Raw genomic sequence first — 24,274 nt, forward strand, 5'->3', positions numbered from 1 at the left:
GGGGGCAGCCCTGGTCCTGCGGGTGCTTTTCGGGGTGCCCCGAGCCCCTCCGTGCACCCCAGGCTCCCCCGGGGCCTCTGAGCGCGCGCCATCCCCCAGAGCCCACCCCACAGAACACCCCGAGGTGGCGAGGGTGAGTGGGGGACACGAGCCCCCCGCTGTGAATTCACTCGCTGCGGCCCAGGGCGAGAGGAAGGCGGCTTTATTTCGAGCAGGGAGTCAGTCCGTCTCCAGTCACAACCAGTCCAACGCCCGACAAACACGGCGAGCTCGTCGCGGACCACCACGGGCGTCGCGGGGCCAGGCCTGCAGACACTTCGGCCACAGAATTTCCCCCTCCCCCCCAATTTCGGCTTTTCTCTCCCATTAATCCCGTCACGTGTAAAAATAAGAGACCAAACGCAACCCCGCCATGTGGCTGGCACCTACCAGTCCTCGCACGGCCACAACCAAGGGGCCCTGCCCGGCGCCGGGGAAAGGCTCTTCCTCCCCCCCAGGCGCTCAGTCGGATTTTTCCTTCTCCTTCATGTGGATGAAGACGATGCTGAACACGAAGAGGCCAACCATCATGGAGAAGGCGCCGGCGTAGTAGGGGTACGCCGAGGGGATGAACCGCTCGTACTGGGTGTGCTGGAGGGGACGCACCGACACCTGGGCGGGGGGGGAGAGTGCCGCGCCGTCAGCCCGGCACCGGAACACCCCCCCACCCCGGGCGAGCAGCTCCCCCCGCGCTCACCTGCGTGGAGGAGTAGAGGTGGGTGTAACCCAGCCGGTTGTAATCCACCTTGAACTGAAACACCCCGTAGACGTCCGGCAGCTTGAAGCGCACGCTGTATTTTCCGCCTGAGAAAGAGACGGCGGCGAGGTTGAGGCGACACGAGAGGCCGTGGAAGCCGGGCGGCGAGAGGAGCCCCGCAGCGGGGCGGGGGGACAACACGTACCGTTCCTCTTCAGGAAGGTCCGCACGAAGGGGTCGATGCGGACAAACTCCAGCTGAATGTCGTCTCCGTCGAAGGGGACCCACTTGCCGTCAGAAAGCTTCTCGATTACGATGCTGTACTCCTGGAACGAACCCACAATGTGTGAGGTTAACGAGTGACAACTGACAACAAACCTCAACCCGTCCCGAGTCTGAATTTCCCCAAATTCCTTTTCCAAAGCAGCTCCCGCGTCCCCTCCTGCCCACGCCGCGGCCTCACCACGAGATCGGTGACAGTGTAGGCGTTGGGAGGCGCGAGTTCCCCGACGCGGTGGTGGGACACGGCTCCGACGCGCAGCACGCCCTCCTCCTTGAACACCCAGCGGGACAAGGCGACAGCCAGCTCGTAGTTACCCGTCTGCGAGTACCTACGGACGAAGGAGGGCTGAGAAAGCGTGGCAGCCACGCCGACAAAATCCACCGCACGCCCAAACCGTTATCAGATGGGAAAGCGACAAAAAAACAGCTGGGGTCTATGGAGGGAATTGCTTCCCAGAGCGCTTTGTTCCCCAAGGCCAGAGGAACACGGCACCCCCAATTTCATCCAAGCTTTCTGCTCTTTCCCTTAACTTGGAAATTTTTTGCCTGTTTCCAAGGTCTTTCTTGACCAAACAGCTCCCCAGAGACTCCTCAGCCAGGGAGGCCAGGAGGCTGACGTACCTCTTGGAGCCAGGGGTGGCTTTCTGCACGGCAGAATTGAAGAACGCGTCGCTAAAGAAGTCCAAGGAGCCGCTGAAAACCACACGGGCGTTGTTCCGGGCTTGCAGCCCCGCGATCAGAAGGGTGTTCTTCCCGACCGCGTGGGGGTACTGAAAAGGAACACCGTTCAGAAGAGAGTTTGGGCAATTTAAGGACGATTAAAGGAGAGTTAATCTCCGGGTGCGACTGTAGCTAGCGCAGTCTGCAGTTCAGTAGAAGCCAAGAAGCTCAGGAGAATCCGTAACAGGATTCACAGCTCCCGCCCTCTCCGACTGGAATGCCACCGCAGACAGCCTCTGCCCTGGGCTGGCCCTTCCTCCACAGCACCCCGGCACTGGGCATTCTCCCACCAACAACGGGCAGAGGGGCAGATTCCCAGGGCAACGTCGGAGAGCAGATGGCAGCCCGGCGCTTTCAAAGACTCCGTCGGGACACTGAACACTCGAGGGATTTTCCAAGTTGCTGAAATCTGCAGGGCTTAATCGTAGGAGTACGGCCCAGAAGAGAAGGAAAAGAAACAGAGCATACCTGAGTAATTGGCTTATCAGGGAAGAAGGAGTAAGAGGTCGAGGAGCCGGTCAGGATGTCCAGCACCAGCGGGTTGTCGGGGTCAGCCACCATCCTGGCAGGGAGAGGCAGGGTGAGCAGCATGAAGACCCGAGGGACGTGCAGCCCCCAGCTCAACCGCACGAACCCCCGCACCCTTCAGATGCAGCAAGACAAATGCATGCCCCAAGAAATCACAGAATGTTCAGGGTTGGCAGGGCCCTCTGTGGGTCCCCCAGCCCAACCCCCTGCCCAAGCAGGGTCACCCAGAGCAGGCTGCACAGCACCGCGGCCAGGCGGGGCTGGAATATCTCCAGAGAAGGAGACTCCACAGCCTCCCTGGGCAGCCTGGGCCAGGGCTCCGGCACCCTCAGAGGGAAGAAGTTCTTCCTCGGGTTCAGCTGGAGCTTCCTCTGCTTCAGTTTGTGCCCATTGCCCCTTGTCCTGTCGCTGGGCACCACTGGAAAGAGTCTGGCCCTGTCCTCCTGACACCCACCCTGCAGATATTTAGAGGCATTTCTAAGGTCCCTCTCAGCCTTCTCTTCTCCAGGCTGAACAAGCCCAACTCCCTCAGCCTCTCCTCGCAGGACAGATGCTCCAGTCCCCTCCTCATCCTCGTAGCCCTGCGCTGGGCTCTCTCCAGCAGCTCCTCCTCTTTCTTGGACTGGGGAGCCCAGCACTGGACACAGCACTGCAGATGGGGCCTCACTAGGGCAGAGGTATTTCATCAAGATATACAGCCAACCTCTGCTATTTACCTTAAAAAAACGTTCTTAAGTCAACAACTAAGCTGCTTCTGAGATTTTCTCTTTATCGTTATCTGACACCAAACGCGATTTCTGGTGTGAACTCTCGCAGCCGGCTAACCTGACGCTCACCTCGCACCACCACCGGTGTTTTTCGCGTCGCCTCCCCAACAGCCGCCACCTCGCCTCCCCGCCTGCCCCGCAGGTCGCTTACCCGACTCCTCGGAAAAGGATGGGGTTCAGCGCCGCCCTCCCCACGATGGTGGGGGCCTTCAGGAGGTTCTCAGCATCCGCGACTATGAGCGTGTGCTGGGAGGAAACCAGAGAGATCGGCGTGAACGTGCGGCACAGGCAGGCGGGCCGATGTTTACTGGGTTCTAATGACAGGAGCCCTTCATGTTTCTTAGGTTCTAACGGCAAGCGACAGCTTCTCTCGTTATCCGAAAGTTACCTCTGGTTCTACAGACAACCGAAACTGAGCAGCTGTTGGACGAATGTTACAATTCCATTAAAAACCAGCATTTTTCTGTTTAACTGTGATCAAATTAAATTAATACCGATAGCTGAGAAAATGGAAACCACCTTTTGATAAAGATAGCGATACCTACAGTATTTTACTTCCCCACATTTAGCAACTTTCACCCTCAAACTGGGACAACATCCACGTACTGCTTCAACAGCCTAATTTAAATAAAAATTAGTACAATATATTTAGCTCAGACCTTAATATAGGTTTTAAATTTGAAGTACTGGATGACGCTAAGGGGAAAAAAATTGTAGAAAGGTGTGCATTTCAGTACTGATCTCGGGGACTGATAATCCCCTTCCTGCACCCGAAGCGTCGCACTCAGTGTCTGACCCACTGCCTCCCCCTCGCACGCTTCAGAGAGGCTCAAACCCGCCGGTAATCGTGGCGTGGCTGCCTGAGGCATGGTGGCGATTTGAAACCGGAATTTGAAAGGTCAAACCCGGGAAATGCAGAAAGCTGGACCTGAGGGCAGAGACCCCGAATGTGCAGAGCTTGGCAGCGTTACATCATGCCGTCAAGCACAGCCCTTCGTGACTTTTTTGGGAAGAAGCTGAGAAAACGGAGAGTGAACAGAACAAAAAAGGGAAAACAAGGACAGAAGATTCACCTCCAAACCTTTACGCCTAAGTTCTCACTGACAAAACCCCAGGCGTGCCGACAACCCCGCTCACCTGGCCGGGGTCGGATGTGTCGTAGTTGTGGTGGTCGATGACAGCCGTCTTCTCCTCGTCAAACTCAATGCCACACTCGCTGCCCAGCTCTCGCAGCGGGTCGCCTGGCAGGACAGAACGGATTCTCCGTTACACAGCGCGTTCGGGACGCGACGTCCGTGTCAGCGCTCAAAACAAGAAGTAAATTCAGCTCGGAGTCACGCGTTAGGCACTCGACGAGCCAACCCCCCCCGAGCATCACAACCTCCCTCATCTAAATTCCCACCCAAAGCGTCAGTAAAGGCTATTTATCATCCGTTTCCTTACAGCAAAAACCTTGAGGTTCACAGTGAGAAACTGTGACTTCTCACCAGTTTTGCTGCAGAAACCAGAGAAGGATGAACAAACTAGCTGCTCGCCGCAGAGCACAAGCAGCACAGGTGCCTGTTACAAGAAGCGGCTGAAGCGCACTAATTTGCTCTGATGAGCATTTGTACTCACCAATGTCTGAGCTGGCGGCAACGAGGACGCTGCCGCCGCCGTCGATGAAGGCCGTGATGGTCTCCACGTTGATGTTTCCACCAAAATCTGAAAGCAGACGCCAGAAATTCGTGACTAGTTCGCAGAAATAATACCATGGCAGAATTAAACCACGGACAAACACCAAATCGTTTTTATCACAGCTGAAGGAACCATCGTGAAAGGTCAGGAAGCATCCACAGTGTGGTACAAGACACAAAGGATAACACCTGAAGTGCGAGATTTAATTAAAATTCACAAAACAGTTAGAAATCCCCTCGCAAAAACGGCGCCAAGCTCCAAGAGCACCTGAATGTTCCCCTCCTGTATTCACCTTCTATCGACGGCGAGAAGATGATCAAGTTGTCATACAGGAATTCTCCGTATTTTATCAGGGAGAGGCCGGCATCATCTGCTGTCCGGAACGTGAGATCGAAGCCCCTGTCTGCAGCCACAAAACAAAATTGACAAGCTCTGCACCTCCCAAATCGACGCAGGTAGCAGCAAAGCAGCAGCAAGATGCTGAGTTTTATCTCCCCAACAAACAGCAGTGTTGTGAGAAAACATGGCTTCGGGGCTTTCTGAGAGTGCTACTGGGGTCTCCCCGCATAAACCAACAAGGGATCCAGCGCCTGCAGAGCCCTTTGGGGCAAGGACACCCCACTGACACCCACCAGCGCTACAGGGCACCCACCGCACTGGTACGGCCGCGAACACAACCACGATCCCCCAGCCCGCCCGGGGACCCCAAACACCGGGTTCCCCCCCTCAGCCCGGCCCCGGGACCCCCAAACACCGGGATCCCCCCCTCAGCCCGGCCCCGGGACCCCCAAACACCGGGATCCCCCCCTCAGCCCGGCCCCGGGACCCCCGAACACCGCGCTCACCCCCCTCAGCCCGGCCCCGGGACCCCAAACACCACGCTCACCCCGCCTCAGCCCGGCCTCGGGACCCCAAACACCGCGCTCACTCCCGCTACCTCCCCTCAGCCCGGCCCGGGGACCCCAGACGCCTCCCCCTCGGCCCCGGGGAGCCCCCGCCTCCTCCCAGCCGCCGCCCCGCGCCCTACCCGCCAGGCTGCGGAAGAAGAGTGAGTGCGTGTCCCGCAGGTTGCCGTTCTCTAGCAGCACCAGGGTGCGGGCCCCCCCCTCAGCCCCGGCCACCGCCACCAGGAGCCACCACAGCCGGAGCGCGGCCGCCGCCATTTTGCTCGCCGGCGCCAAGCTTCCCCGGAAGCGGGACGGCGCGGACAGCCAATCACCGACAGCCAGCTCCTCACCGTCGGCCAATCAGCGGGGCGCCGTCATGATCCCCGAGCGGCCACCGTAGCACCACGGGGGCGGGAAGATGACGGGGGGGGAACAAGATGGCCGTGGGGTGGTGCCGCGGCGGTTGGGTTCCCAGTAAAAGACCTCGAAATGGCGGTGTCTGACTGGTTTATTGCCGCGGGGCGGGGGTACAGGGCGCGAGAGAACACGGTGACAGCGAGTTCGCCCTCTGCCCCGCAACCCCGATGCCGAGCGTTTTTTTTGGTGCAAAACCCCCGGGATTTGGCGTCTTCCCGCGCCGTCGGCGTCAGGGACGGCGGCCGCCCGGGTCGGCTTTGCCCTTTCTGCGCTTGGTGGGGGCCACGACGAGGGCCTGGAGGCGGAAGGGCCGGGGCTGGGGCGCGGGGCCGCTGCGAGGGCCCCCCGGCCCCGGGGCAGCTGGAGGGGAGAGGAGGGGGCGGCGGTGGGCTCCAGGCCTCAGGGGGTCGGGGGGCCGAGCCCCGACACCGCTCCCTCGCGCGGAAGGGGATGGGGGGAAAGGCGGCTTACCTGGGTCGGGACGGAGCAGGCGGTGGGCTCGCGGGGGTCCGAAGTAGCTGCTGGCGACACTGGCGCTGCCGTCCGCGGGCTGCAAGCGGAAAGCGCCGGGTTACGGCGTAGAAATATGGCAAAACCGGTAAAATACTAAAGAAAAAGGGAGGAGGAGTGCAGCGTACCATCAGCTCTGCGCTCTCGGCCGAGGGGCTCTTGCGGGCGGGTTTGGGCTGTGGCAGGGCTGGAACTGCTGAGAAGAGACAGTGTTAAAGGGTCGTGGTCTCGTTAAAACAATTAGCGCTGTCAGCTTTGGGCCCCTCACTCCAAGAAGGGCATGGAGGGGCTGGAGCGTGTCCAGAGAAGGGCAGCAAGGCTGGGCAGGGGTCTGGAGAACAGGTCTGATGAGGAGTGGCTGAGGGAGCTGGGGCTGTTCAGTCTGGAGAAGAGGAGGCTGAGGGGAGACCTTCTCGCTCTCTGCAGCTCCCTGGCAGGAGGGTGCAGTGAGGGGGGGTTGGTCTCTTCTCCCAGGTAAACAGCGATAGGACGAGAGGCAATGGCCTCAAGCTGTGTCAGGGGAGGTTTAGATTGGATATTGGAAAAATGTCTTTGCTGAGAGAGTGGTCAGGCATGGGAACAGGCTGCCCAGGGAGGTGGTGGAGTCCCCATCCCTGGAGGGGTTCAAAAAATGTGTGGAAGTGGCACTTCAGGGCATGGTCAGCAGGCGTGGTGGGGTTGGGTTGGCGCTTCGACTTCATGATCTTAGAGGTCTTTTCCAACCTTTGCGATTCTGTGACTGCGCTCCCCAATCCCCAGCACCGCTCCAGTCACTGATTATGGGCTCACAGAGGTTCCCGAAGGATCCATACCGCGCTTCGCGTTAGACGCTGTTATTATTCAGACTTTCTAGACAAAGTTTCCGTACGCGGCAGCTCTGACAAGCACGTGCGGCCCAGCCCCGATCCGCCGAGACGCCCCGCTTACCTGCGGGCAGGCGGGTTTTTTGAATGACGGGCTACGGAATTTTCCAGCAGCCGTTTTCCTCGTCCCAGACGGATTCGCGCTTGACCTTCTCCAGGTTGCTGTAGTTGCAGTCGCGGCGGACGAGGGACTGCGCCCGACCCAGCAGCTGCTGGCAGAGCAGCAGGTCTCGCTCCAGGCGGCGGATGGTGCCGAGGTAGTCGATCTTTTCCAGCTCAAACTCCGACTGCAGGTCTTTGATCTCGGTCTCGGCAGCCCGCAGCTGAGACACAGAAATGATGCCGTGAAAAGGCGGAACTGAAGACTACTTTAGATCCTAATTGAAGGATCTACTTTAATTACAATCACTCTAGTAAGTGGAAATTTTACATTTACAGGTATCAAAACCAACGTAACTCGCTGGGGTTATAAAGGAGAGACCGATGGTTACTGCGAGTACAGGAATTTGTCAGGCAGTGTCAAGACGCACACAAAAGCTTCAATATTTGGGAAAATTTCTAATGTATCATTAAGAATTAACACGAGATTTGAGTGGAGAGATTATTCCACGTCTGTTTTAATGAAAGATTTCTTGCGTTTCTCCAGTGCTGAGGCTTGGAACGCACCTTAAGTTAATCTCACTAGTGTGGGCTGTGTCCAGTGCTAACGAACTCTTGGGAGTTCCTAATTTCAGTGAAAAAGCTGCAATATTTCTTTGATAACCTAAATACAGAAATAAAGCAAGCTCTTAACGTGCAGATTTAGGACTGCACACACACACACACACACACTTATTTTCTTTTTTTGAAGCTCCTCTGATTCTGCCTCACCTCATCAAAGCAAAACTGATTTTCAAGAGTGCCTAAAATTTAAGAGCGTTGCTTTTATATCTATTTTTTTTTTCCCCTGGAAGATTTCTCCGGGTGCAGTTCCTGCCGGGAGCCCAGGGGTGGTATCCGGAGAAGGCTGTGCTGCAGGTTGTGCAGGTCAGCAGAGGGAGTCGCAGCCTCTCCCACCACCGGTCGGGATCCTGCAGCCAGCCTGCAGCCCAGCAAGGACACCCGCCTTTAAAACAGGCCGCGTTTGGGGTTTCCACGACTTAATTCACCATAAAAATACACGCAACCAACCTTACGGGTACTAACGCGGGCACACGCGTGAAATACTTCACGCAGCCAGAGTTATTCTCTAAATGTAACTGCCCGAAAACCTAAACCTAAACCTAAAAATCCCGGGTAAGCAGAGGAGGAAGGCGATGCTCCCTGAGCCTTCAGCAGGGATGGCAGGGAGCTGCTCACCTTCTTCTGCATCTTCTCCAGAAGCTTGCTTTTGTCTCGAACCTCCTCCTGGATGGAGTCGTAGACGTTCAGCAGAACCCAGTCGCTGCTGTCGTCGTCAGCTTGCTGCAGCGCGGCCGCCAGCTGCGCCCGCCGCTCGTCCGCATATTTTTTCCGGCGTTTGTGCTTTTCCTTGAGGTCCTTGTTTTCAGCCTGTTCCCCCCCTACCACCTGGCGCTCCAGCATCTGCAGTCTGCAAAAGGCAAAGCCTTCTCGCAGCTCAGCAGTACAGACAGCCGGCCGCGGAAGTGTGGAGGCCACACGTCCTTACCGGAGCAATATTTGGGAAGGCACAGGACAGAAATAGTGATTTCTGACAAGATTTGCTGCCCTGAGTAATCATGCCACTTTAATAATTAATAATTAGTTAATACTTCCACTTTTATTAACAGTTTCTGTCATAGATACTCCCATGGACCCAAGGCAAAGTGTGTGTTACTCCGAGCACCTTTGTCAACAAGTACATCCGGAAAGCTGCATCTACGCTCACAGAATTCTTTTTAAAAACCCTGTTTTGTGGAATTTCGATTTCAATTCTTACTTCTCGTTTTGAAAGACTCTCAAGGCAAGCACAAAATGTGCCAGAATTACTCAAACAAACATTTTAAATGGTGGCTACGGGAGCAGTATGGCTTGAAGCCACAGTGTGATTTCTTTCTTGGGGCAGTATCAGGCAGGGTTGATGACTTGGGTGACCTCAGCGTCTCTCCTCGAGCGCTGGCACAGGCCCACATTTGAAATCAAGCTTGTCTCACATTCATGCCGCACAGCCCCGTACACTCCAACATGGAAATAAAGCTGTGCTCCAGAGCCCTTCTCTTTGTCTGCATGGGGATCTGCAGCAGAGCAGATAGCTCAGGTTGGCAAGCACTGGCTCAAATTGGAGAAAATCCCACTGCTGATCAAAGCTCCGCTGATAACAGCCTCTTAATTATCTTCAAACCCATCCGAAAGAGCTCATTCTCCACCAGAGATGAGCTGCGATTCTCCTGTACTGCGCTTGCCAAGTAGCCTTCAGTTTCGTTTGCTTAATGAGCGCTGGAATCCTTGCTCTGCTGAGTGAGTATCGGAGATCTCCACAGCCGTCCTGATGTGTAAAGCTTTCAACAGGCAGCTTTGAAAATCCCCGTGCCTGTGGAATCCAACCCTCCTGCCTAATCTGCAGAGAGCTTTGATTTTAACAATGTGATTGGAAGAGCATTTTTTGCCTGTTTGTCACAAAGAGGAACTCTGCGATAGGACTATTAAGATTTGACATATAGTCAGAATGAATGGTTTCTTTGGAGACCTCTCCAGCAATAGCCAGAATTGCCCGCAAATTGCAGATGGTGCTGTTCCAGATTTCTTAATAGCTCCTGTTTCACCTGGGAGAGGCCCAACGGGGCAAGCACACGCCACAGGAGCTCACGATAAAGCTGAAAGACTGGTTAAAAACCACCAGACTTCTCAGAATCAAACTCTATCATCCACAATGTATCTTATCTTGAGCATTTCTAATTTTATTATAATTCCACGCAACGGTGTAAAAGAGAGAAATCGGCAGAATTTGCTTAAAGCGTATGTTTCTGGAACAGCCCAGGCAGCCCTCACACCCCAGCCCTGTGCGTAATGCTGCCCCTAAAATGTGCTTGTTGGAAATTTTGATGTCAGTTCTGGCTGACGTCTTGCAAACATTGTCAGATGCGTGAGCTGGAGGCAAGAGTGACCTGAGTGACAAGGGAGAGTCGTGGGGGACACGCTCCCCTCCATCCACATGCACAGCGAGCAGCAGCAAGGCTTGCTGCCTTACTTGTACTGGTATGAGCAGGCGCTAAGTGCCCTTCGATAACCTTTTCTAAGAGGAAAAGGAGGCCACCTCCATAACCTGGGCACCTGAGCTCTGTCAGCGACTGCCAGATTCAGCTTTGTAAACTCCTCATAAATTACACCTGCAAAAAGCCAGAGAAGGAAGAGACTTCCGTGCCTACAGATCTAGGCGGGATTTGTTATCAGGAAAGGATGGTTTTTTACATCCGCATCTGCTGACACAGGCCTCTCCAGATTTATGTCTCATAATTCTGGCACCTGACAGCATCGAATGCTGCAGCTAAGAGTTATTTATCTGCCCAGATACGACAAGGTTAATTTTGGGATAAAGAACATGTGTCTGCCTCGTTTTGTGCTGCGCTGAGCACAGAGCTGGAGCTCGAGTTGTAAGACTGTGGAAGAACAGGGTTGCTTCTTGCCAGCGTGCGTGGTAAGCAGCGTGCAGGAGGCAGTTAGGAGCAGCGTAGTCACCAACCTGGCGAGCACCTGCTGCTGGTCTGCAGGCAGTGAAATCCCCTCAGCAGCGACAGACAGCTCTGCTCCAGCACGGCCCCCGCTCACACCGCCTGCGTCTGGGACAGTCCGAGGTGCTGCTGGGTCCTGAGGACAAGAAGAAACCAAAGACTGCGGCTCTGAAAAGACGCAGGGCAAGTGGTGGGGTAGGTGAAGCACAATGCTACCCGCTTGGGTTTATTCAGCCCGGTGGGTAAAGTAGCCTGAAGGGTACCTGGGCTGATGTTGGTTCTTCATCCGCTGCAGCAACAGAGTCTTTACGCAGAGGTGTCTCTTCAGGAGTTGTTTCGGTCCTCACAGCAGCTGAAGAGTAAAAGAGGAAATACCCACAATGTCAGTAATGAGCTCTGCGAAACCAGAGCATAAATCTGTGAAAACATGACACGAAGTCTTTGCCAACAGCTAAAAAATACGTGTCTGGGAGGAAAGGGTCTGTTATTTAGGCTGGTGAGGAAAAGCCATCACAGACCCAGAGGGCATATCAGGAAAGGAACGCAGTTTTTACAGGGTTGGGAGAGCCTGGGTCCTGGTGTTCGCACACAAATAATCTGCAGAGGCCCGGGAGGTGCACATTTGTGATGAAAAAAACCAAACAAAACCTCCACCTTAGAAAGTGATAGCATCAAAAATGAAGAATATAGGTTGAAAAATTAATATTGGGTGAGAAGCGCTGTACAAGCAGATTGCGAAACATGCTCTGAGGCACTGCGGAAGTATAAATGAACAGCAGTAATGAAGAGGCTAGCTGGCAATAATTTATAGGTATGCAAGAGGAATATCCACCCTCCAGCAAAGCGATGGTGTTGATAACCCACCGGGAGACCACGGGCTGCATCACATCAGCACACGATGGAAGTGACTGCCGCAGCCACCCTCGTCTTGGGCGTGCGAGTTGCGCAAAGCCCGTCGGGTCAATGCGGAGCAGCGCCTGCCGAGACCAGTCATCTCTGCAGCCCAAACCTCTGCTCGAGAGAAACGCTGCGCTAAGTCAGAAGACACTCACAGCTACATGGGCAAAAATCGCATTTCATCGCCTCAGGGCTTACAGGGTAGGGCCAGGCTGGTCCTGACAGGGAACAGAACATGGGGACATAGGGAAGTGGACAAAGCTGGGACAGAGAGTCTCATGAACGGCCTGGGAGAGCCAGAGGCACTGTTCCTGCTGTCAATAAGGGAGGGTTGAGAGCACGGACTGCTGTCGCTGCCAGGCAGCACTTGCTGCAGCAGCAGTCGTTGCCACTTTATAAAGGTTGCAGTGGCTGTCACAAATCTGACTTTGCAAAGACAGTCTGTGCGTGCCCGTGCCTAAAGCCAACCTCTCAGCATATTAACAGCACCGGGGGACCTGCTGTCCGCACTGCGCACCCTCCACACCTGCTTCCTTCCTGAGGTTCTCCTCGAGAGCAGACAGCTTGAGATCGTAGCGATTCCTCAGGCTGCTGATGTCCTCTTCGAGGCGGGCACGGGACGCCTGCTCCGCTTCGTAGCTGGCCTTTAGCTGGGCCAGCCTCTCTTCGTACTCCTGAAAGGCACAGCAGACAGCCTGACGCGACAGCCCTGCTCCTGACTGCACACAAGGTCACATCTAGGTCCAGTCTAGGACGCGTCTTATGTCCACCCCAATAAAACTTTACCATCTGGTTATTCATCAACTTTTCCTGTGACTTAAGTTGACAGACTATTGATGAGAGGTGACAGGTCAGCCCTAGAACCTGCTGTCTTGGGTGGATGTGGTGCCCTGGGAGGAGCTTTGTGAAGAGCAAGGAGAGAGTTTTATCTCCCACTGCCCCTCAACTCCTCATTCTTTCTCCTGGCTCCATATCCCCTCTTTATCTTCATCCTTGTACCGTTCCTAACACCTCTGACTACTGCTTTCCTCGCCCCTGTTTCTTCCTCCTCTGACAGGAGTAATCTAAGTTTCATATGTAGTTTCCTCTTCCTGTTATATGTACTTCAAAAATTCTTCTTGGGAATCCATTCCAATTCATCTCCAGAGTGACGGGAACAATGCAGAGAGAAAGTAGCATTGTAAGGCCTCCATCAGCACACATTCCGTCCAGACGAGAAGGCCAAGGACCAAAAAATAGTAAGAGAGCGTTCTGCAAAGGCAGAACCACACAGCCCTACACCATGTTTGTAATGATTACTATAAAAACCCGCAAGCCTTAGTCAAAGACACTACAGGATACCCCCTCCTGACTTACTTCTCTGATCAGCTGCTTCTCTGCTTCAAGATCTAACTGAGATTTGAGGAGGGGAGCTGGCTTCGCTGCCAGGTAAGCAGTCTCAGCAGGTAGAAGCCCTACAAAACAAAGCAGAAATAAAAATCACTCGCAATTACTGGGTGGGACTGTCTGTAGAATGCCTGGAAACAGAATAAAGAACCTGCTGCCAGCAAAGAACATCGCAATCCAAGTGCTCCTTTAAACTGCGCTCATGTGCCAGCATCTGGCCAAAACGCCCACTGGCCTGGGGCTCCAAAGGTGTGGGGAGAGGAGTCAGCGCAGAGCAGAGCAGAGGGGGGGAGGTTTAAGCTTCAGGTATAAGAAAGTGAATTTAAATCTAATCCATTTCATAGAACAAAATGAGACTTGTTTCCAGGGCTATGCTAACAGATCTGGAAGATAAAAGACACTGGGAAGGAGATGAAAGGTGCAAGGAAATTGGCTTCTTTCTTCACAACTGTCTCTGAAAGGTGGCAGAAAGGGAGGGGAAAAAAAAAAAAAAAAATCTTATAGCCTTATTCCTCTGCTGAAAGTTGCCATTTTCTAGGGCATAATTCTAGAAAGGTGATCAGTTTCCTAAAGACTGCTCTTACAAAAAAAAAAAAAAAAATCACAGTGTAAAAGAACGGGGCTGAATGCCAACTTTGAAAACATATATATATTTAATAAAGAATTCTACATTATTATTTCTTTCGCAGCTCATTTGTGCTCTGCCAGCTGAAACCTCTCTTCTGTGACTGACAAAATTCTAGCCAGAATGACCAAGAAGAATCAACGATTTGAATCACATCAGCATTTTCTAATGGAATTTGTCATTATTGAAAATATTGTGTAACTCAGATGGACTTTACCAGCGGAATAAGGTCAATTTGGCAACAGTGAAGGAAAAGTCCATTACCAGAATGGAGAACTCTTCCTCCAATAGGTGAGGGAAAGGTTGAGGTGAAATCCATTGAGCATTTTATATGTAAAACCCTCTTTTTTCTGTCAAAGATAAAATATCTCTGCAGCCACTAAGAGCTCTCCTACCTGACAAGTTATTGGCGCTCATCTGTTCAGCTAGAATGGCCTTCAGCTTCTTAATCTCCTCCTGATACTCCCTCAGCAGAGCATCCTTGGGGTCCTCGTTGATACAGGGCCTGTTCCTGATGTTTTTCGCTCGATTAGCGTAGCGCAAAGTACTGAGGCTTTCGTCATAGTTGTTATCAGCCGGAGATAAGCACGCTACCATCAGCGTCTTGGTATTCCCTCCGAGGGAGTCTTGCAGCAGCCTGGTCAGCTTTGAGTCTCGGTAGGGGATGTGCTTACACCTGCCGTCGACCAGGGCTGAGATGACGTTGCCCAGAGCTGAGAGGGAGAGGTTGATTTTGGTGGCCTCTCTGAGCCGCTCCCCCGTGGCTCCAGTTTTTGACTGTCTCTCGCTTCCTGCCAGATCCACTAAATTGAGTTTTGCGGCCCTAAGGTGGTCCTGCCCTCGTTCATCTGCAAGAAAATAACTCCTGCTTAAGAGGAAGCATCTTAAGAGTCAAGAAACAGGACTCTCTTGGCATTATGTTCTAGTTCAAGCCCTGTTCTTTGTCTGCATTTGGGCCCTGACTCCCTTAAGTAAATAAATACCTACCTAATCTTAGAACTCCACATTTTAGTGCTTTCCTGAACGAGATCCTGCACAGTAAGAATTTGTGCCCATTCTCACTCTCCCAGTAAGCTCTGAACACACACACACACACCCTCCACATATTTCCACAGAAGCTGAGTTTCATGCAAAGCCCTCTGCAAGTAACAAGCTCAGACCATGGGTTCATCCAACTTTTTCCCTCCTCAGATTGTTTCACGAAGTTAAACAATGTCTGACAACTGGAGAGAAAGAAGGGAGGAAGCACGAAATGAGGAGTCAACGGCCAGCAACTGGAGCAGGACTGGTTGAAAAGCACAGGCAAAAGAGCAGGCTCCCTAAAGAACGCCTACATTACACGGAGACAGGCAGGAAGGTCACGTCTACACGGGGAAAGGCTGGAGTAGACACTACGTTGGGAAACAGTTTTTCCATGAACTCCCCAACTACAGCTTTTCTCAAGACTGGAATCCAACCTACCCTAAGCAATGGATGTATTCAAGAAGTTTCTTGGTGTGCTTCAAAAGAAAAAGCACATCCTATCAGATACCATCAAGGTCCACCATCTGGCTCGAATGTTCAGGAAGCCCAGCTGATCTCCCCTCTCGCCCAGACGGCTGTAAAACTGCGCCGTGACTCAGCACACAGGCATGCTCGGCAGCATCTGTTCCTCCTCAACTCATGACATTCTTAGTGAGAAAGTAAAATGAAGGAACGCAGGCAAGAAACAGGAAAACTGCAAGAAATCGGGACTGCACTCGGCCCCAACCACCTGGATGAGGAGCTGGATCTCGGCGAGCGAGGAGTCAGACCCAGTGAGCTGGTGCCATTCCTGTCGTGCTGCTTTAAGGCAAGAGAAGACGTGAGCTGACGTTAACAGCCAGCTCCCCAGCTACCTGGACGCACACCTCACGCATATAATATCTGCTTCCTGACCTGCATTTTGAGGCTGGATCAACCTGGTGACACAAATCCTCTGTGACTAAGAGAGAGTGCGTTCGGTCACTTTAGGAACCCCTCGGTTTTGCTGGCTATGTAACTTTCCCAGCCTCAGGCAGAGCGAGGAGTTGGACACACATTCCCAAATCACAGACTACTCTAAGTAGTGGATGTCCACGTCCTGATCATCCCTAACGATTACAACCCAAGTTCAAGGCAAAAGCTCCTTTAGCGCTCCAACCAAAAAGAACATCAAGGTTTTAACCAAGCCTGCCTTTTTCCAGACAGACTTCTAGAAAAACTAGCCTTAAACTTTGTCAGAGCTCAGATTTATGGCCGTGGACAACACCTAAACACGAGCAATGAATAATCTGATGCATGGGGAAAAGTTAAAAGTTTACACATAAACACCAAAAAAATCTAAAATCTCTTGCCCCAGGATATCTCCCCAGTTACAGCAACAGATTGTTAACTGCGGAACTTAACGTTTGCCACGAGCAAACTTGTTTCACTCCAGATCTTTCTGGCATGTCAAGACATGGGAAAATTAGGGAAAAAAATCCCTAAAAAAATCCCACAGATGGGGCTTAAACAGAGAACCCTCTCACTGCCCCTGCTGAGAGCTGGGGTGAGCGGACAGTCACAAAAAGTAGCTTTTCTAACCCTTTCCCTCCTTCCCCCAGTTTATGTAAACACTGACAGGCAATTAAAAAGTTGGTTTAGTTCCTGCCAGTGCTTTTACCCACGGAGGCTGCTTGTTTCCATCTTGGGGCTTAGTGGTTTAGTTTCCATGGTGTAACAAGGTCCCCAGACTCTTGCTAAAATGCCTGCAGCACCCCCAAAGTCTTGCCTGTCTAATTCTCATACAGCCCATGGGCCAGTGCTGGTGGCATAAGCACTGGCCAAATGTATATCTTTCTGATTAACAAATCAATCCCTAAGCATAATGTAAAGGAATAAAACATCTGCTACTTAAATACTGTAAAAATACCGATGGTAACTTGCGCATTTCATACACCTGCAGCCAGAGAGGAGGATATTTGCCATAATCCTGTTCCTGAATCTAAACTGTTACTTTAAAGAGTCATTTTAGTCCACATGATTGTGAAGAGATCCTTTAAAAGATCAGCTGCCTGTAAATCGTCATTTACTACAGGCTCAAATGGAAAATGAGTTTGAACTTCCCTGCGCACCTCTGCACAAAGCCTAAAGATGACAACATAAATACCAGCTTCATTAACTATTTCAACTAATGATTACTTTAGTGGAACCATCCAGTTACAGGGATTGTGCCAGAATCCTCAACATTCTCCTCAAATATTCCAGCTGTCTTCCATTTAACTGCCAGAACTGCAAGTTTCCCTGCCTGCCATTCTGTTTGGTGTAACAAGTTTTCAAAGCCTGAAATCAGAGAAATTGTTTCAGGCTAGATTAAGAGCACTGCACCCATCTGGAACACGAGAGGAGTGTATGTTAGGATTAAAATTGGGAATTTACAGACCCACATAATGCAAGGATTAGCATCCACCAGCTGTGCTAATTGAGAAATTCCAAAAATTCCCCCCCCTCACTCCCCCCATTTTGGATAGAGAAAAATGAGATACTGTCACCAACATCTGGAACCACAACTTACAAAGAGATTGTGTAACTTCCCCCCAGACTGAACCAGCTGACGAAAACGAAGCCAAGCTGTTCACAGCCTCAGCCGGGGTCAAGGAGACAGAATTCTGTCTCGTAGACAGGATATAGGAGAGTAATTCCTTTCTTAGTCCCAGAAAAAAACCCTTTCGAAGTCCATGTTTGGGCTCAGCAAGGCAGCTTTATCAGCTAAAGAAACACCAGTGGAAAGGAGATGCTCAAGAAAGGAAAACTAGTCACTAAAATGTTATTAAGGGGTTCTTTTATTCCATCTTTAGACCCAGATTAGCTGTTTGCTTGGAAGATGTGCCTGTGATTAAGCTCAGTGACGGAATCCTTGGGTGAAATGATCTGACTTGTGTTGTGAAGGAGGTCAGACAAGAACAAGACAGGTAACGACATAAGTTTCTCCAGGCTGCACAATGTATGAACTCCAAGCCATTCTATATGGGCTGTGAGATTCAGCACCCTTTGCTGGAAATGAAGGTTTGAGAAGATAAAGAAATGGATGGAGAATTAAATATGATCCCAGTTTGAGCGTAAGACATTCCTCTCCCAAGGGGGAATTGAGGAAAAAAATGAAGACTTTGAATACTCAGCCATTTCACACTGTGACAAATATCTGTGTCAGGGCACAATTCTGATTTCTACTGGACCTAAAATCATTTAGGATCTACGTTTTTCTGTGGGGTGACTGGTCAGACCGCACAGGTTCTGCGTTCCGCTAGGCCCAGGCCTAACACAGGACACCCGGCTACCTACCTACGGTGTAGATTTCCATATTAACAGTAAAGATGGAGTGGGAGCGGGAAGAGTCCTTATTCATGAGGGTGGAACCCACCGCTTGGTTCCTCCAGCCCGTCTCCATGATCCGCTCGCACTGGACCACGCTGTGCACTGTGTGCAGAGAGAGCCCCTTCACGTACACCCCTCTCTCCGGGTGCTCCTTCAGCTGCAAACGGGGACAAGGCAGGACAGGTTAGAACAAGACGCACCGAGACTGCAGGAAGCCGTGCTGGAAACTGTCCTGAAGCTCGAGGACTACGCAACTTTTGCATGTGGAGAAATTAAACTTCAGAATGGCAAAAACGTATCTGGCTCCCACCAAAAAGCTTTTCTGAAGCAGGGATAAAACCATACAAAAAGAGGGAACCACCTTCATGGCTCTGCAGGCAAAAAGAATTAAAAGTTTGCTGATTGATTCAGACATCTCCCAGGCCACAAGAAACCTGTGCTGAGCCACCTTCTACCTCCCCTATTATTAAGCTGCATATTTTAAAATAAGAACTGAAATGTTTTTCACCTATTATGGCAAAGGCTGCAATATCTCCTCAGTCATAGGGAGCTTTTTAAAAACCAAAGCACAGATTCAACAGCCACAGATATTGTTAGCGGTGCTTTGCTGAACCCCTCCGCTCTGAGAGGGCGTCTTGATCTCCCTGACAAAACCCCCAAGTCACACCCATCACGCACAGGCAAACTATAATAATTTTTCTCCAGATTAGTTCATCTTTAAGATACCTTAAAATCCTATTCAGGCACCTGGATAGAGACAGAGTGTGTACCTAACGGCATCTTTTCAGCAGTTATCAATCATGCAGAAGAAAAATTTCATATAGCATGCTAATAAATGATTGACATGTTCAAAATCTTGTTGAAACCTACATAAAAAATACAAAACAATCAAGAGATCCCTGCACTCCTACACGAGCCCCCTCCGAAGCTCCCTCCACACTGGGAATTTTAAACGAGCTGAATTCATTTTCAACAGCTATGTTACGCCCCACATCTGCTGAGTTCATAACCAAAGCTCTATCTTTATCGTGTCAGCTGGGATATCAAGATAGGGCTCTCATGACTCGGTGTCGCAGAGTGACAGATATCATGTTTGGTGGTGTGACTTCCAAAGAAGATCCTTAGATACTTTGGTGATCCATGCACCACAAGAAGCTATGTAAAACAGCGTGTTCGCTGTTAAATCGGCACAGAACGAAGCAGAACTAGCTAAAAACTAAACTAAGGCAAGGATTTAACCTTGTTCTAAAGCCGTGCTGCCCAGGAGGAGTCCAGGTACAGAATCACAGCCAGACTGTTCACACACTGTGACTTTTGCCTGTGCTACAGGAGAACCCCGCGGCTGGCCCGGCTGTACTCGAGGGTGCTGCAGAGTCCCTGAGGAACACCCAGCCGAGGACATGGCTGTTGTTTAACTCCGTAACAGACTGCCAGGGGCATTTTCCTTGCAAAACACCATAAAACCTGCTCTTCTCAGGGTTTCACGCCACAGGAGGCGACTGTGGGCTTCAGCGTCGCTAAAGTCACTGATGTTGAAAGGCAAAGGAACAATCAGAAATGGGGTTTTGGTGGAGAATTGGGAGGCACAGAAGGAAGCAGTGGGTCAGCCCGGGATTTTGGTCTCTGCAGGACTTAATTACTCGGTGGAGGCAGCAACAGGCAGCGGCTGTCACCGGTGTGATGGTGTTACCCTGGAAACTGTTCTGCCCAACTCCTGCCCTCCCAGTGCCAACTGCGGTTGTCATGGAAACCGGTGTCACCGCTGATGTGGAACTGCAGCGAGCGCCTTCCCAAACAGCAAGTCCTCTTTTCCCACCCTCCCTCTCCACACACACAAGTGAAGCACGCTTGGAACGCGGAGTGGAGAGGGTTTTGCCTCCCTTAAAGCCAGGAGCCTGTTAAAAACAATGTTTGGGTCTGTCACCACCTCTGCCCGCCTGTGCGGCAGATGGTGCTCACGCCTCGGTTTTCTTCACTGGGGCAGTCCTGCAGGGAGGTGAATTAGGACAGGAAATTTGCAGCTGCCCCCAGGAACACGTGCAAAAACATCTGCAAAGCCACCAAGAGACAAATTTTATAAAAATCAAACCCCTGATTAGGATTTCCAGAAAGTTTACTCTCCTGCGCTCCTGGAAACTGCCCGCCTTCCCCATGCCTTCCCATGGGGAGTAATGGCACCTGTGTACCCTCAGAAAAGATCAGCTTTTTTTGTTTTGGACAGATGAGATCATCCACAGCTACCCTGGATCAGATTAAACATTTAAGGCACAGAATCCTCCTGCTTTAGAGACAGCCGTGAGATGAAGAGGATTAGGAAGAAACTGCCTCATGAGCACTTTATTCCATCCTTGTGCAGCAATGATTTTCACGCAGTTTCTGCTAAGTGACCGGCTGCTATCAACCAGGACACACAGGATATGTCTCTGACTGGATCCTGTTCCTTCTGCCCTAAACTTTCACTCAAGTCCCTTAAAATCTCCTCTCGGCTTCCACATTCATCACCATATCTTCATGTTCTGGCATTCAGCTTCTGACAGAGCGTACCATTGCACTTCTGCGAGGCTTTCACGATAACACTTATCTGTACAAATTAAAGCACTTCCTAATTAAGACACATTGACTCGACCTCACCTCCAACTTCTGCTTGGTATCAGCTCCTAGAAGGTCGTGTATGTCTTCATTGTAAATCTCCAGGTAGGAAGCTCTCACCAAGAACTTGGCATTTTCAGCACACTGCACAAAACGGGAAAGATTTTTGGGTAAGGTTCTCAAAATGAAGGCAAGTCGGCAGCCCACGCAGATCCCCAGTGCCAGCTGGGTGCCCACCTCCAGTCAGCACTTTGTCAAATCTCTCCCAGCGTTTCAGTCCCAGGTGTAACCACTCAACGCACTCGCTATAGGGACTTTTGGTCCTTAAACATCTCAAGTGCAAGTCCATAAAGTCAGCAGAGATGAGGGTGCTGTTCGTCTGACTGTATGCGGGTCTCAGCTTTAGGATGAGAGGCAGCACACCCAAAATCCCGTCCCTACTCTTGCTCCCGAGTGTGATCAGCACTCAGTCCTTGGGGCATGACACAAAAATCATCTTTCTTGATATCATGCCATCTTACAACAGGATCTCTTCCAGATCCTTACACACCTACCTGTATGCTCTCAAAAATGTGTTCAAATGCCCTGGGTATTATGCCTTTCTGTGTAGAAGAATCCACGATTCCCTGCATGGTGAACGACTTCCCACTGCCAGTCTGGCCGTAGGCAAATATGGTGCCGTTGTAGCCTTCAGTGACACCCTGGAAAGGGAGGAAAATCAAATAGCCATTATCTTCACCCTCTGCATAACTGGAAATACATTGTCCAGGTTCTATCCCACCTTGTAAAAGGTATTTTAAAGGAAGATCTGAAAGTAAAGCTCAAGCAGCTGTTTGATCTTCATATGCCATCTTCATGTGCCATCAGTGTATAATAATCTCAGCATGGCAGGGGTTGGCAGGGACCTCTGGGGGTCACCCAGTCCAACCCCCTGCCAAAGCAGGGTCACCCAGAGCAGGCTGCACAGGACCGCGGCCAGGCGGGGCTGGAATATCTCTAGAGATCGAGAACCCACAGATCCTCTGGGCAACCTGTTCTAGGGCTCCGTCACCCTCAGAGGGAAGAAGTTCTTCCTCATGTTCAGCTGGAGCTTCCTCTGCTTCAGTTTGTGCCCGTTGCCCCTTGTCCTGTCGCTGGGCACCACTGAACAGAGTCTGGCCCCGTCCTCCTGACCCCCACCCTGCAGATATTTGTAGGCATTTCGAAGGTCCCCTCTCAGCCTTCTCTTCTCCAGGCTGAACAAGCCCAGCTCCCTCAGCCTTTCCTCGCAGGAGAGATGCTCCAGTCCCCTCCTCATCCTCGTAGCCCTCCACTGGACTTTCTCCAGTAGCTCCTCATCTTTCTTGAACTAGGGAGCCCAGAACTGGACACAGCACTGCAGATGGGACCTCCCCAGGGCAGAGTAGAGGGGGAGAAGAACCTCCCTCGACCTGCTGGCCACACTCCTCTGGATGCACCCCAGGATCCCATTGGCCTTCTTGGCACCCAGGGCACGCTGCTGGCTCATGGTCACCCTGTTGTCCCCCAGGACACCCAGGTCGCTCTCCGCAGAGCTGCTCTCCAGCAGGTCAGCCCCAATAATAATAATAATGATAATAAAATGCATTCTGCTAGCATATAAATTGATGGTTTTCTCTCAAAAATGGAAAACTTGAACAAATGCAGCTGTTGAAAAGTGGAAGGGCAGTTGACAGCGCTTAGAAGACCAGAATATTTTTGCCATAGGGCAGAAAAATCTTATAGAACCCAGAGAGACAACTATAGAATAGAATCATAGAATCATTAAGGTTGGAAAAGATCTCTAGGATGGCCAAAATATGGTCTCTAGCTTAGAATAATTTTCTCTTGGAAAGCCAGCTGAAAGAGGGCCTCACTTTCACTTCTTCCTTTTTCAGAGAAGCACGGTAGCAACAAAGCATGTTTGGATTTCTTAAGGTTTAAATAAAATTTTTTAAAACCCCTATTAATCTAACAAACTACTGTTTCAGACCCTGCTTGTTCTCATGATGAGGAACTTCCATCTTAAAAATATCACCAGCCATTTTATCCCTGTTTCTTCTTCTAAAAAAATTGGGCTTTTTGGGGCGTTGGGGTTGTTTTGCTTAACTGGTTCCTTTCTCACCCTACCTGTTTACCACGCTGATGTGTTAAAAGGCAACAAACATACCCCCTCTCATTTTGCTAGTCTAAAACAGGCTGAGGTTCCCTAGCTCCTCAAAAGTTTCTCACCCAACAGTAAAAATGTCCCTAAAAACATCAGGAGTCTTGTTTGTACCCCTTCTCCTCACATCACTTGCCACTGCAGTTTCTGTCCAGCTACCATCTCTAGGGCCTGCCCAGAGAGGTTCATCTTTCATACAAACATCCACCTAAAACAATTAAATGTAACCCTATCCTCAGCACCCTGCTGGCTGCTGAAAAAGTTCTTTTTTTCCTTCCTGATTTCCCAGCCTACCACTGGGACGCTCTTTTGCCCTCCTCTGCGCCCCAGGGTTGCAGCTAAGCCTCTTGAAGCACTGGACAGGGCCGTTTCTGTCCATAAATCAGTTCCACTTAGGGACCACCTACCCACACAAAACTCCTCAGCCCACGTCCCGAGCTACGTGTTGGCTGTGCGCGGCTTTCTTCGGCCGCCACTCACCTCCACGAGCGGGTAGGCGATCTCGTTGTAGATCTGCTCCGTGCTGTGCTCCTGGTAGTACGCCCCGTCGAAGGTGAACTGCTTCGGGGGCTCGACGGCTGCGGCGGGGTTTTGGAGGAAGCACTGGCCCCACGCGCTCTCCATGCTGACGACTGCCTTGCAGCCGAGAGTCTGCTCGCGCTCGTTCATGGGCCGGCAGCGCACGATCACCTTCACCGCCTCCGAGGCCATTTTTCAACGCCCAGTTTGACCTCGCAAACACTCGCTTGGCTGGGGGGGCACTGGGGCCTGGGCAGGCCCGTGGGAAGGCCGGGGCGAGCCTGACCCCGCGGTCTGCACCCCTCGGCGGGGTGAAGCAGGGCCCCCCCTCAACTGAGTGTGAGGAGAGAGCCCGAAGGGCTGCGAGTGGCGGGGGGAGAAGGGGAGACTGAGGAGGAGGAAAGTTGGGGAGGGATGAAGGGAAAGGGGGAGACTGGGAGCAAGCCTGAGGGGAACCAGGGCAAGCCGGGGGGGGGAACCTGAGGGGAGGCTGCAGGCGGGAAAACCTGAGGGGAATCTGCACGGGAAAGCCTGAGGGGAGGCTGGGGAGCCGGGGCCAGCCCGAGCCGGACCGGGCGAGGGAAAAACCTGAGGTAAACGCGGAGACGCCGGTGAAGCCCGAGGGAGCGGGGCGCGCGGGGGGGGGGGGGGGGGGGGGGGAAGGAACCCGAGGCGAGGCGGAGGGCGCGGGGAGAGCCGGGTCGCTGTGG

The 24,274-nt window shown here is 52.0% G+C and overlaps 2 protein-coding genes across 3 annotated transcripts; both read right to left on the bottom strand.

Annotated features, from left to right (window-relative positions):
• Positions 1-185: 185 nt before the first annotated feature.
• DDOST (dolichyl-diphosphooligosaccharide--protein glycosyltransferase non-catalytic subunit) lies at positions 186-5,913 on the bottom strand. Its single transcript, XM_075437339.1, has 11 exons — positions 5,738-5,913; positions 5,003-5,113; positions 4,651-4,737; positions 4,171-4,274; positions 3,185-3,279; positions 2,207-2,300; positions 1,640-1,788; positions 1,200-1,347; positions 942-1,062; positions 737-843; positions 186-651 (listed from the first exon to the last, which is right to left on the bottom strand). Exons 1-11 carry the CDS (start codon positions 5,871-5,873, stop codon positions 502-504), a joined length of 1,302 nt encoding a protein of 433 aa, XP_075293454.1. The 5' UTR covers positions 5,874-5,913; the 3' UTR covers positions 186-501.
• Positions 5,914-6,652: 739 nt separating this feature from the next.
• On the bottom strand, positions 6,653-24,192 carry KIF17 (kinesin family member 17). Of its 2 annotated transcripts, none has more exons than XM_075437338.1 (12): positions 23,526-24,192; positions 21,439-21,585; positions 20,927-21,028; positions 18,263-18,452; positions 14,338-14,790; positions 13,288-13,385; positions 12,458-12,605; positions 11,298-11,386; positions 11,046-11,170; positions 8,726-8,957; positions 7,452-7,710; positions 6,653-6,717 (listed from the first exon to the last, which is right to left on the bottom strand). In XM_075437338.1, the coding sequence occupies exons 1-11, from the start codon at positions 23,754-23,756 to the stop codon at positions 7,483-7,485; spliced, it is 2,043 nt and encodes a 680-aa protein (XP_075293453.1). In that variant the 5' UTR covers positions 23,757-24,192; the 3' UTR covers positions 6,653-6,717; positions 7,452-7,482. The 2 variants fall into 2 exon arrangements, with proteins under 2 accessions (XP_075293453.1, XP_075293452.1); XM_075437337.1 differs by having other exon boundaries at positions 6,653-6,720.
• Positions 24,193-24,274: the final 82 nt, after the last annotated feature.

This window comes from Opisthocomus hoazin, chromosome 16 (assembly GCF_030867145.1).
Source record: "Opisthocomus hoazin isolate bOpiHoa1 chromosome 16, bOpiHoa1.hap1, whole genome shotgun sequence".
NCBI lineage: Eukaryota > Metazoa > Chordata > Aves > Opisthocomiformes > Opisthocomidae > Opisthocomus > Opisthocomus hoazin.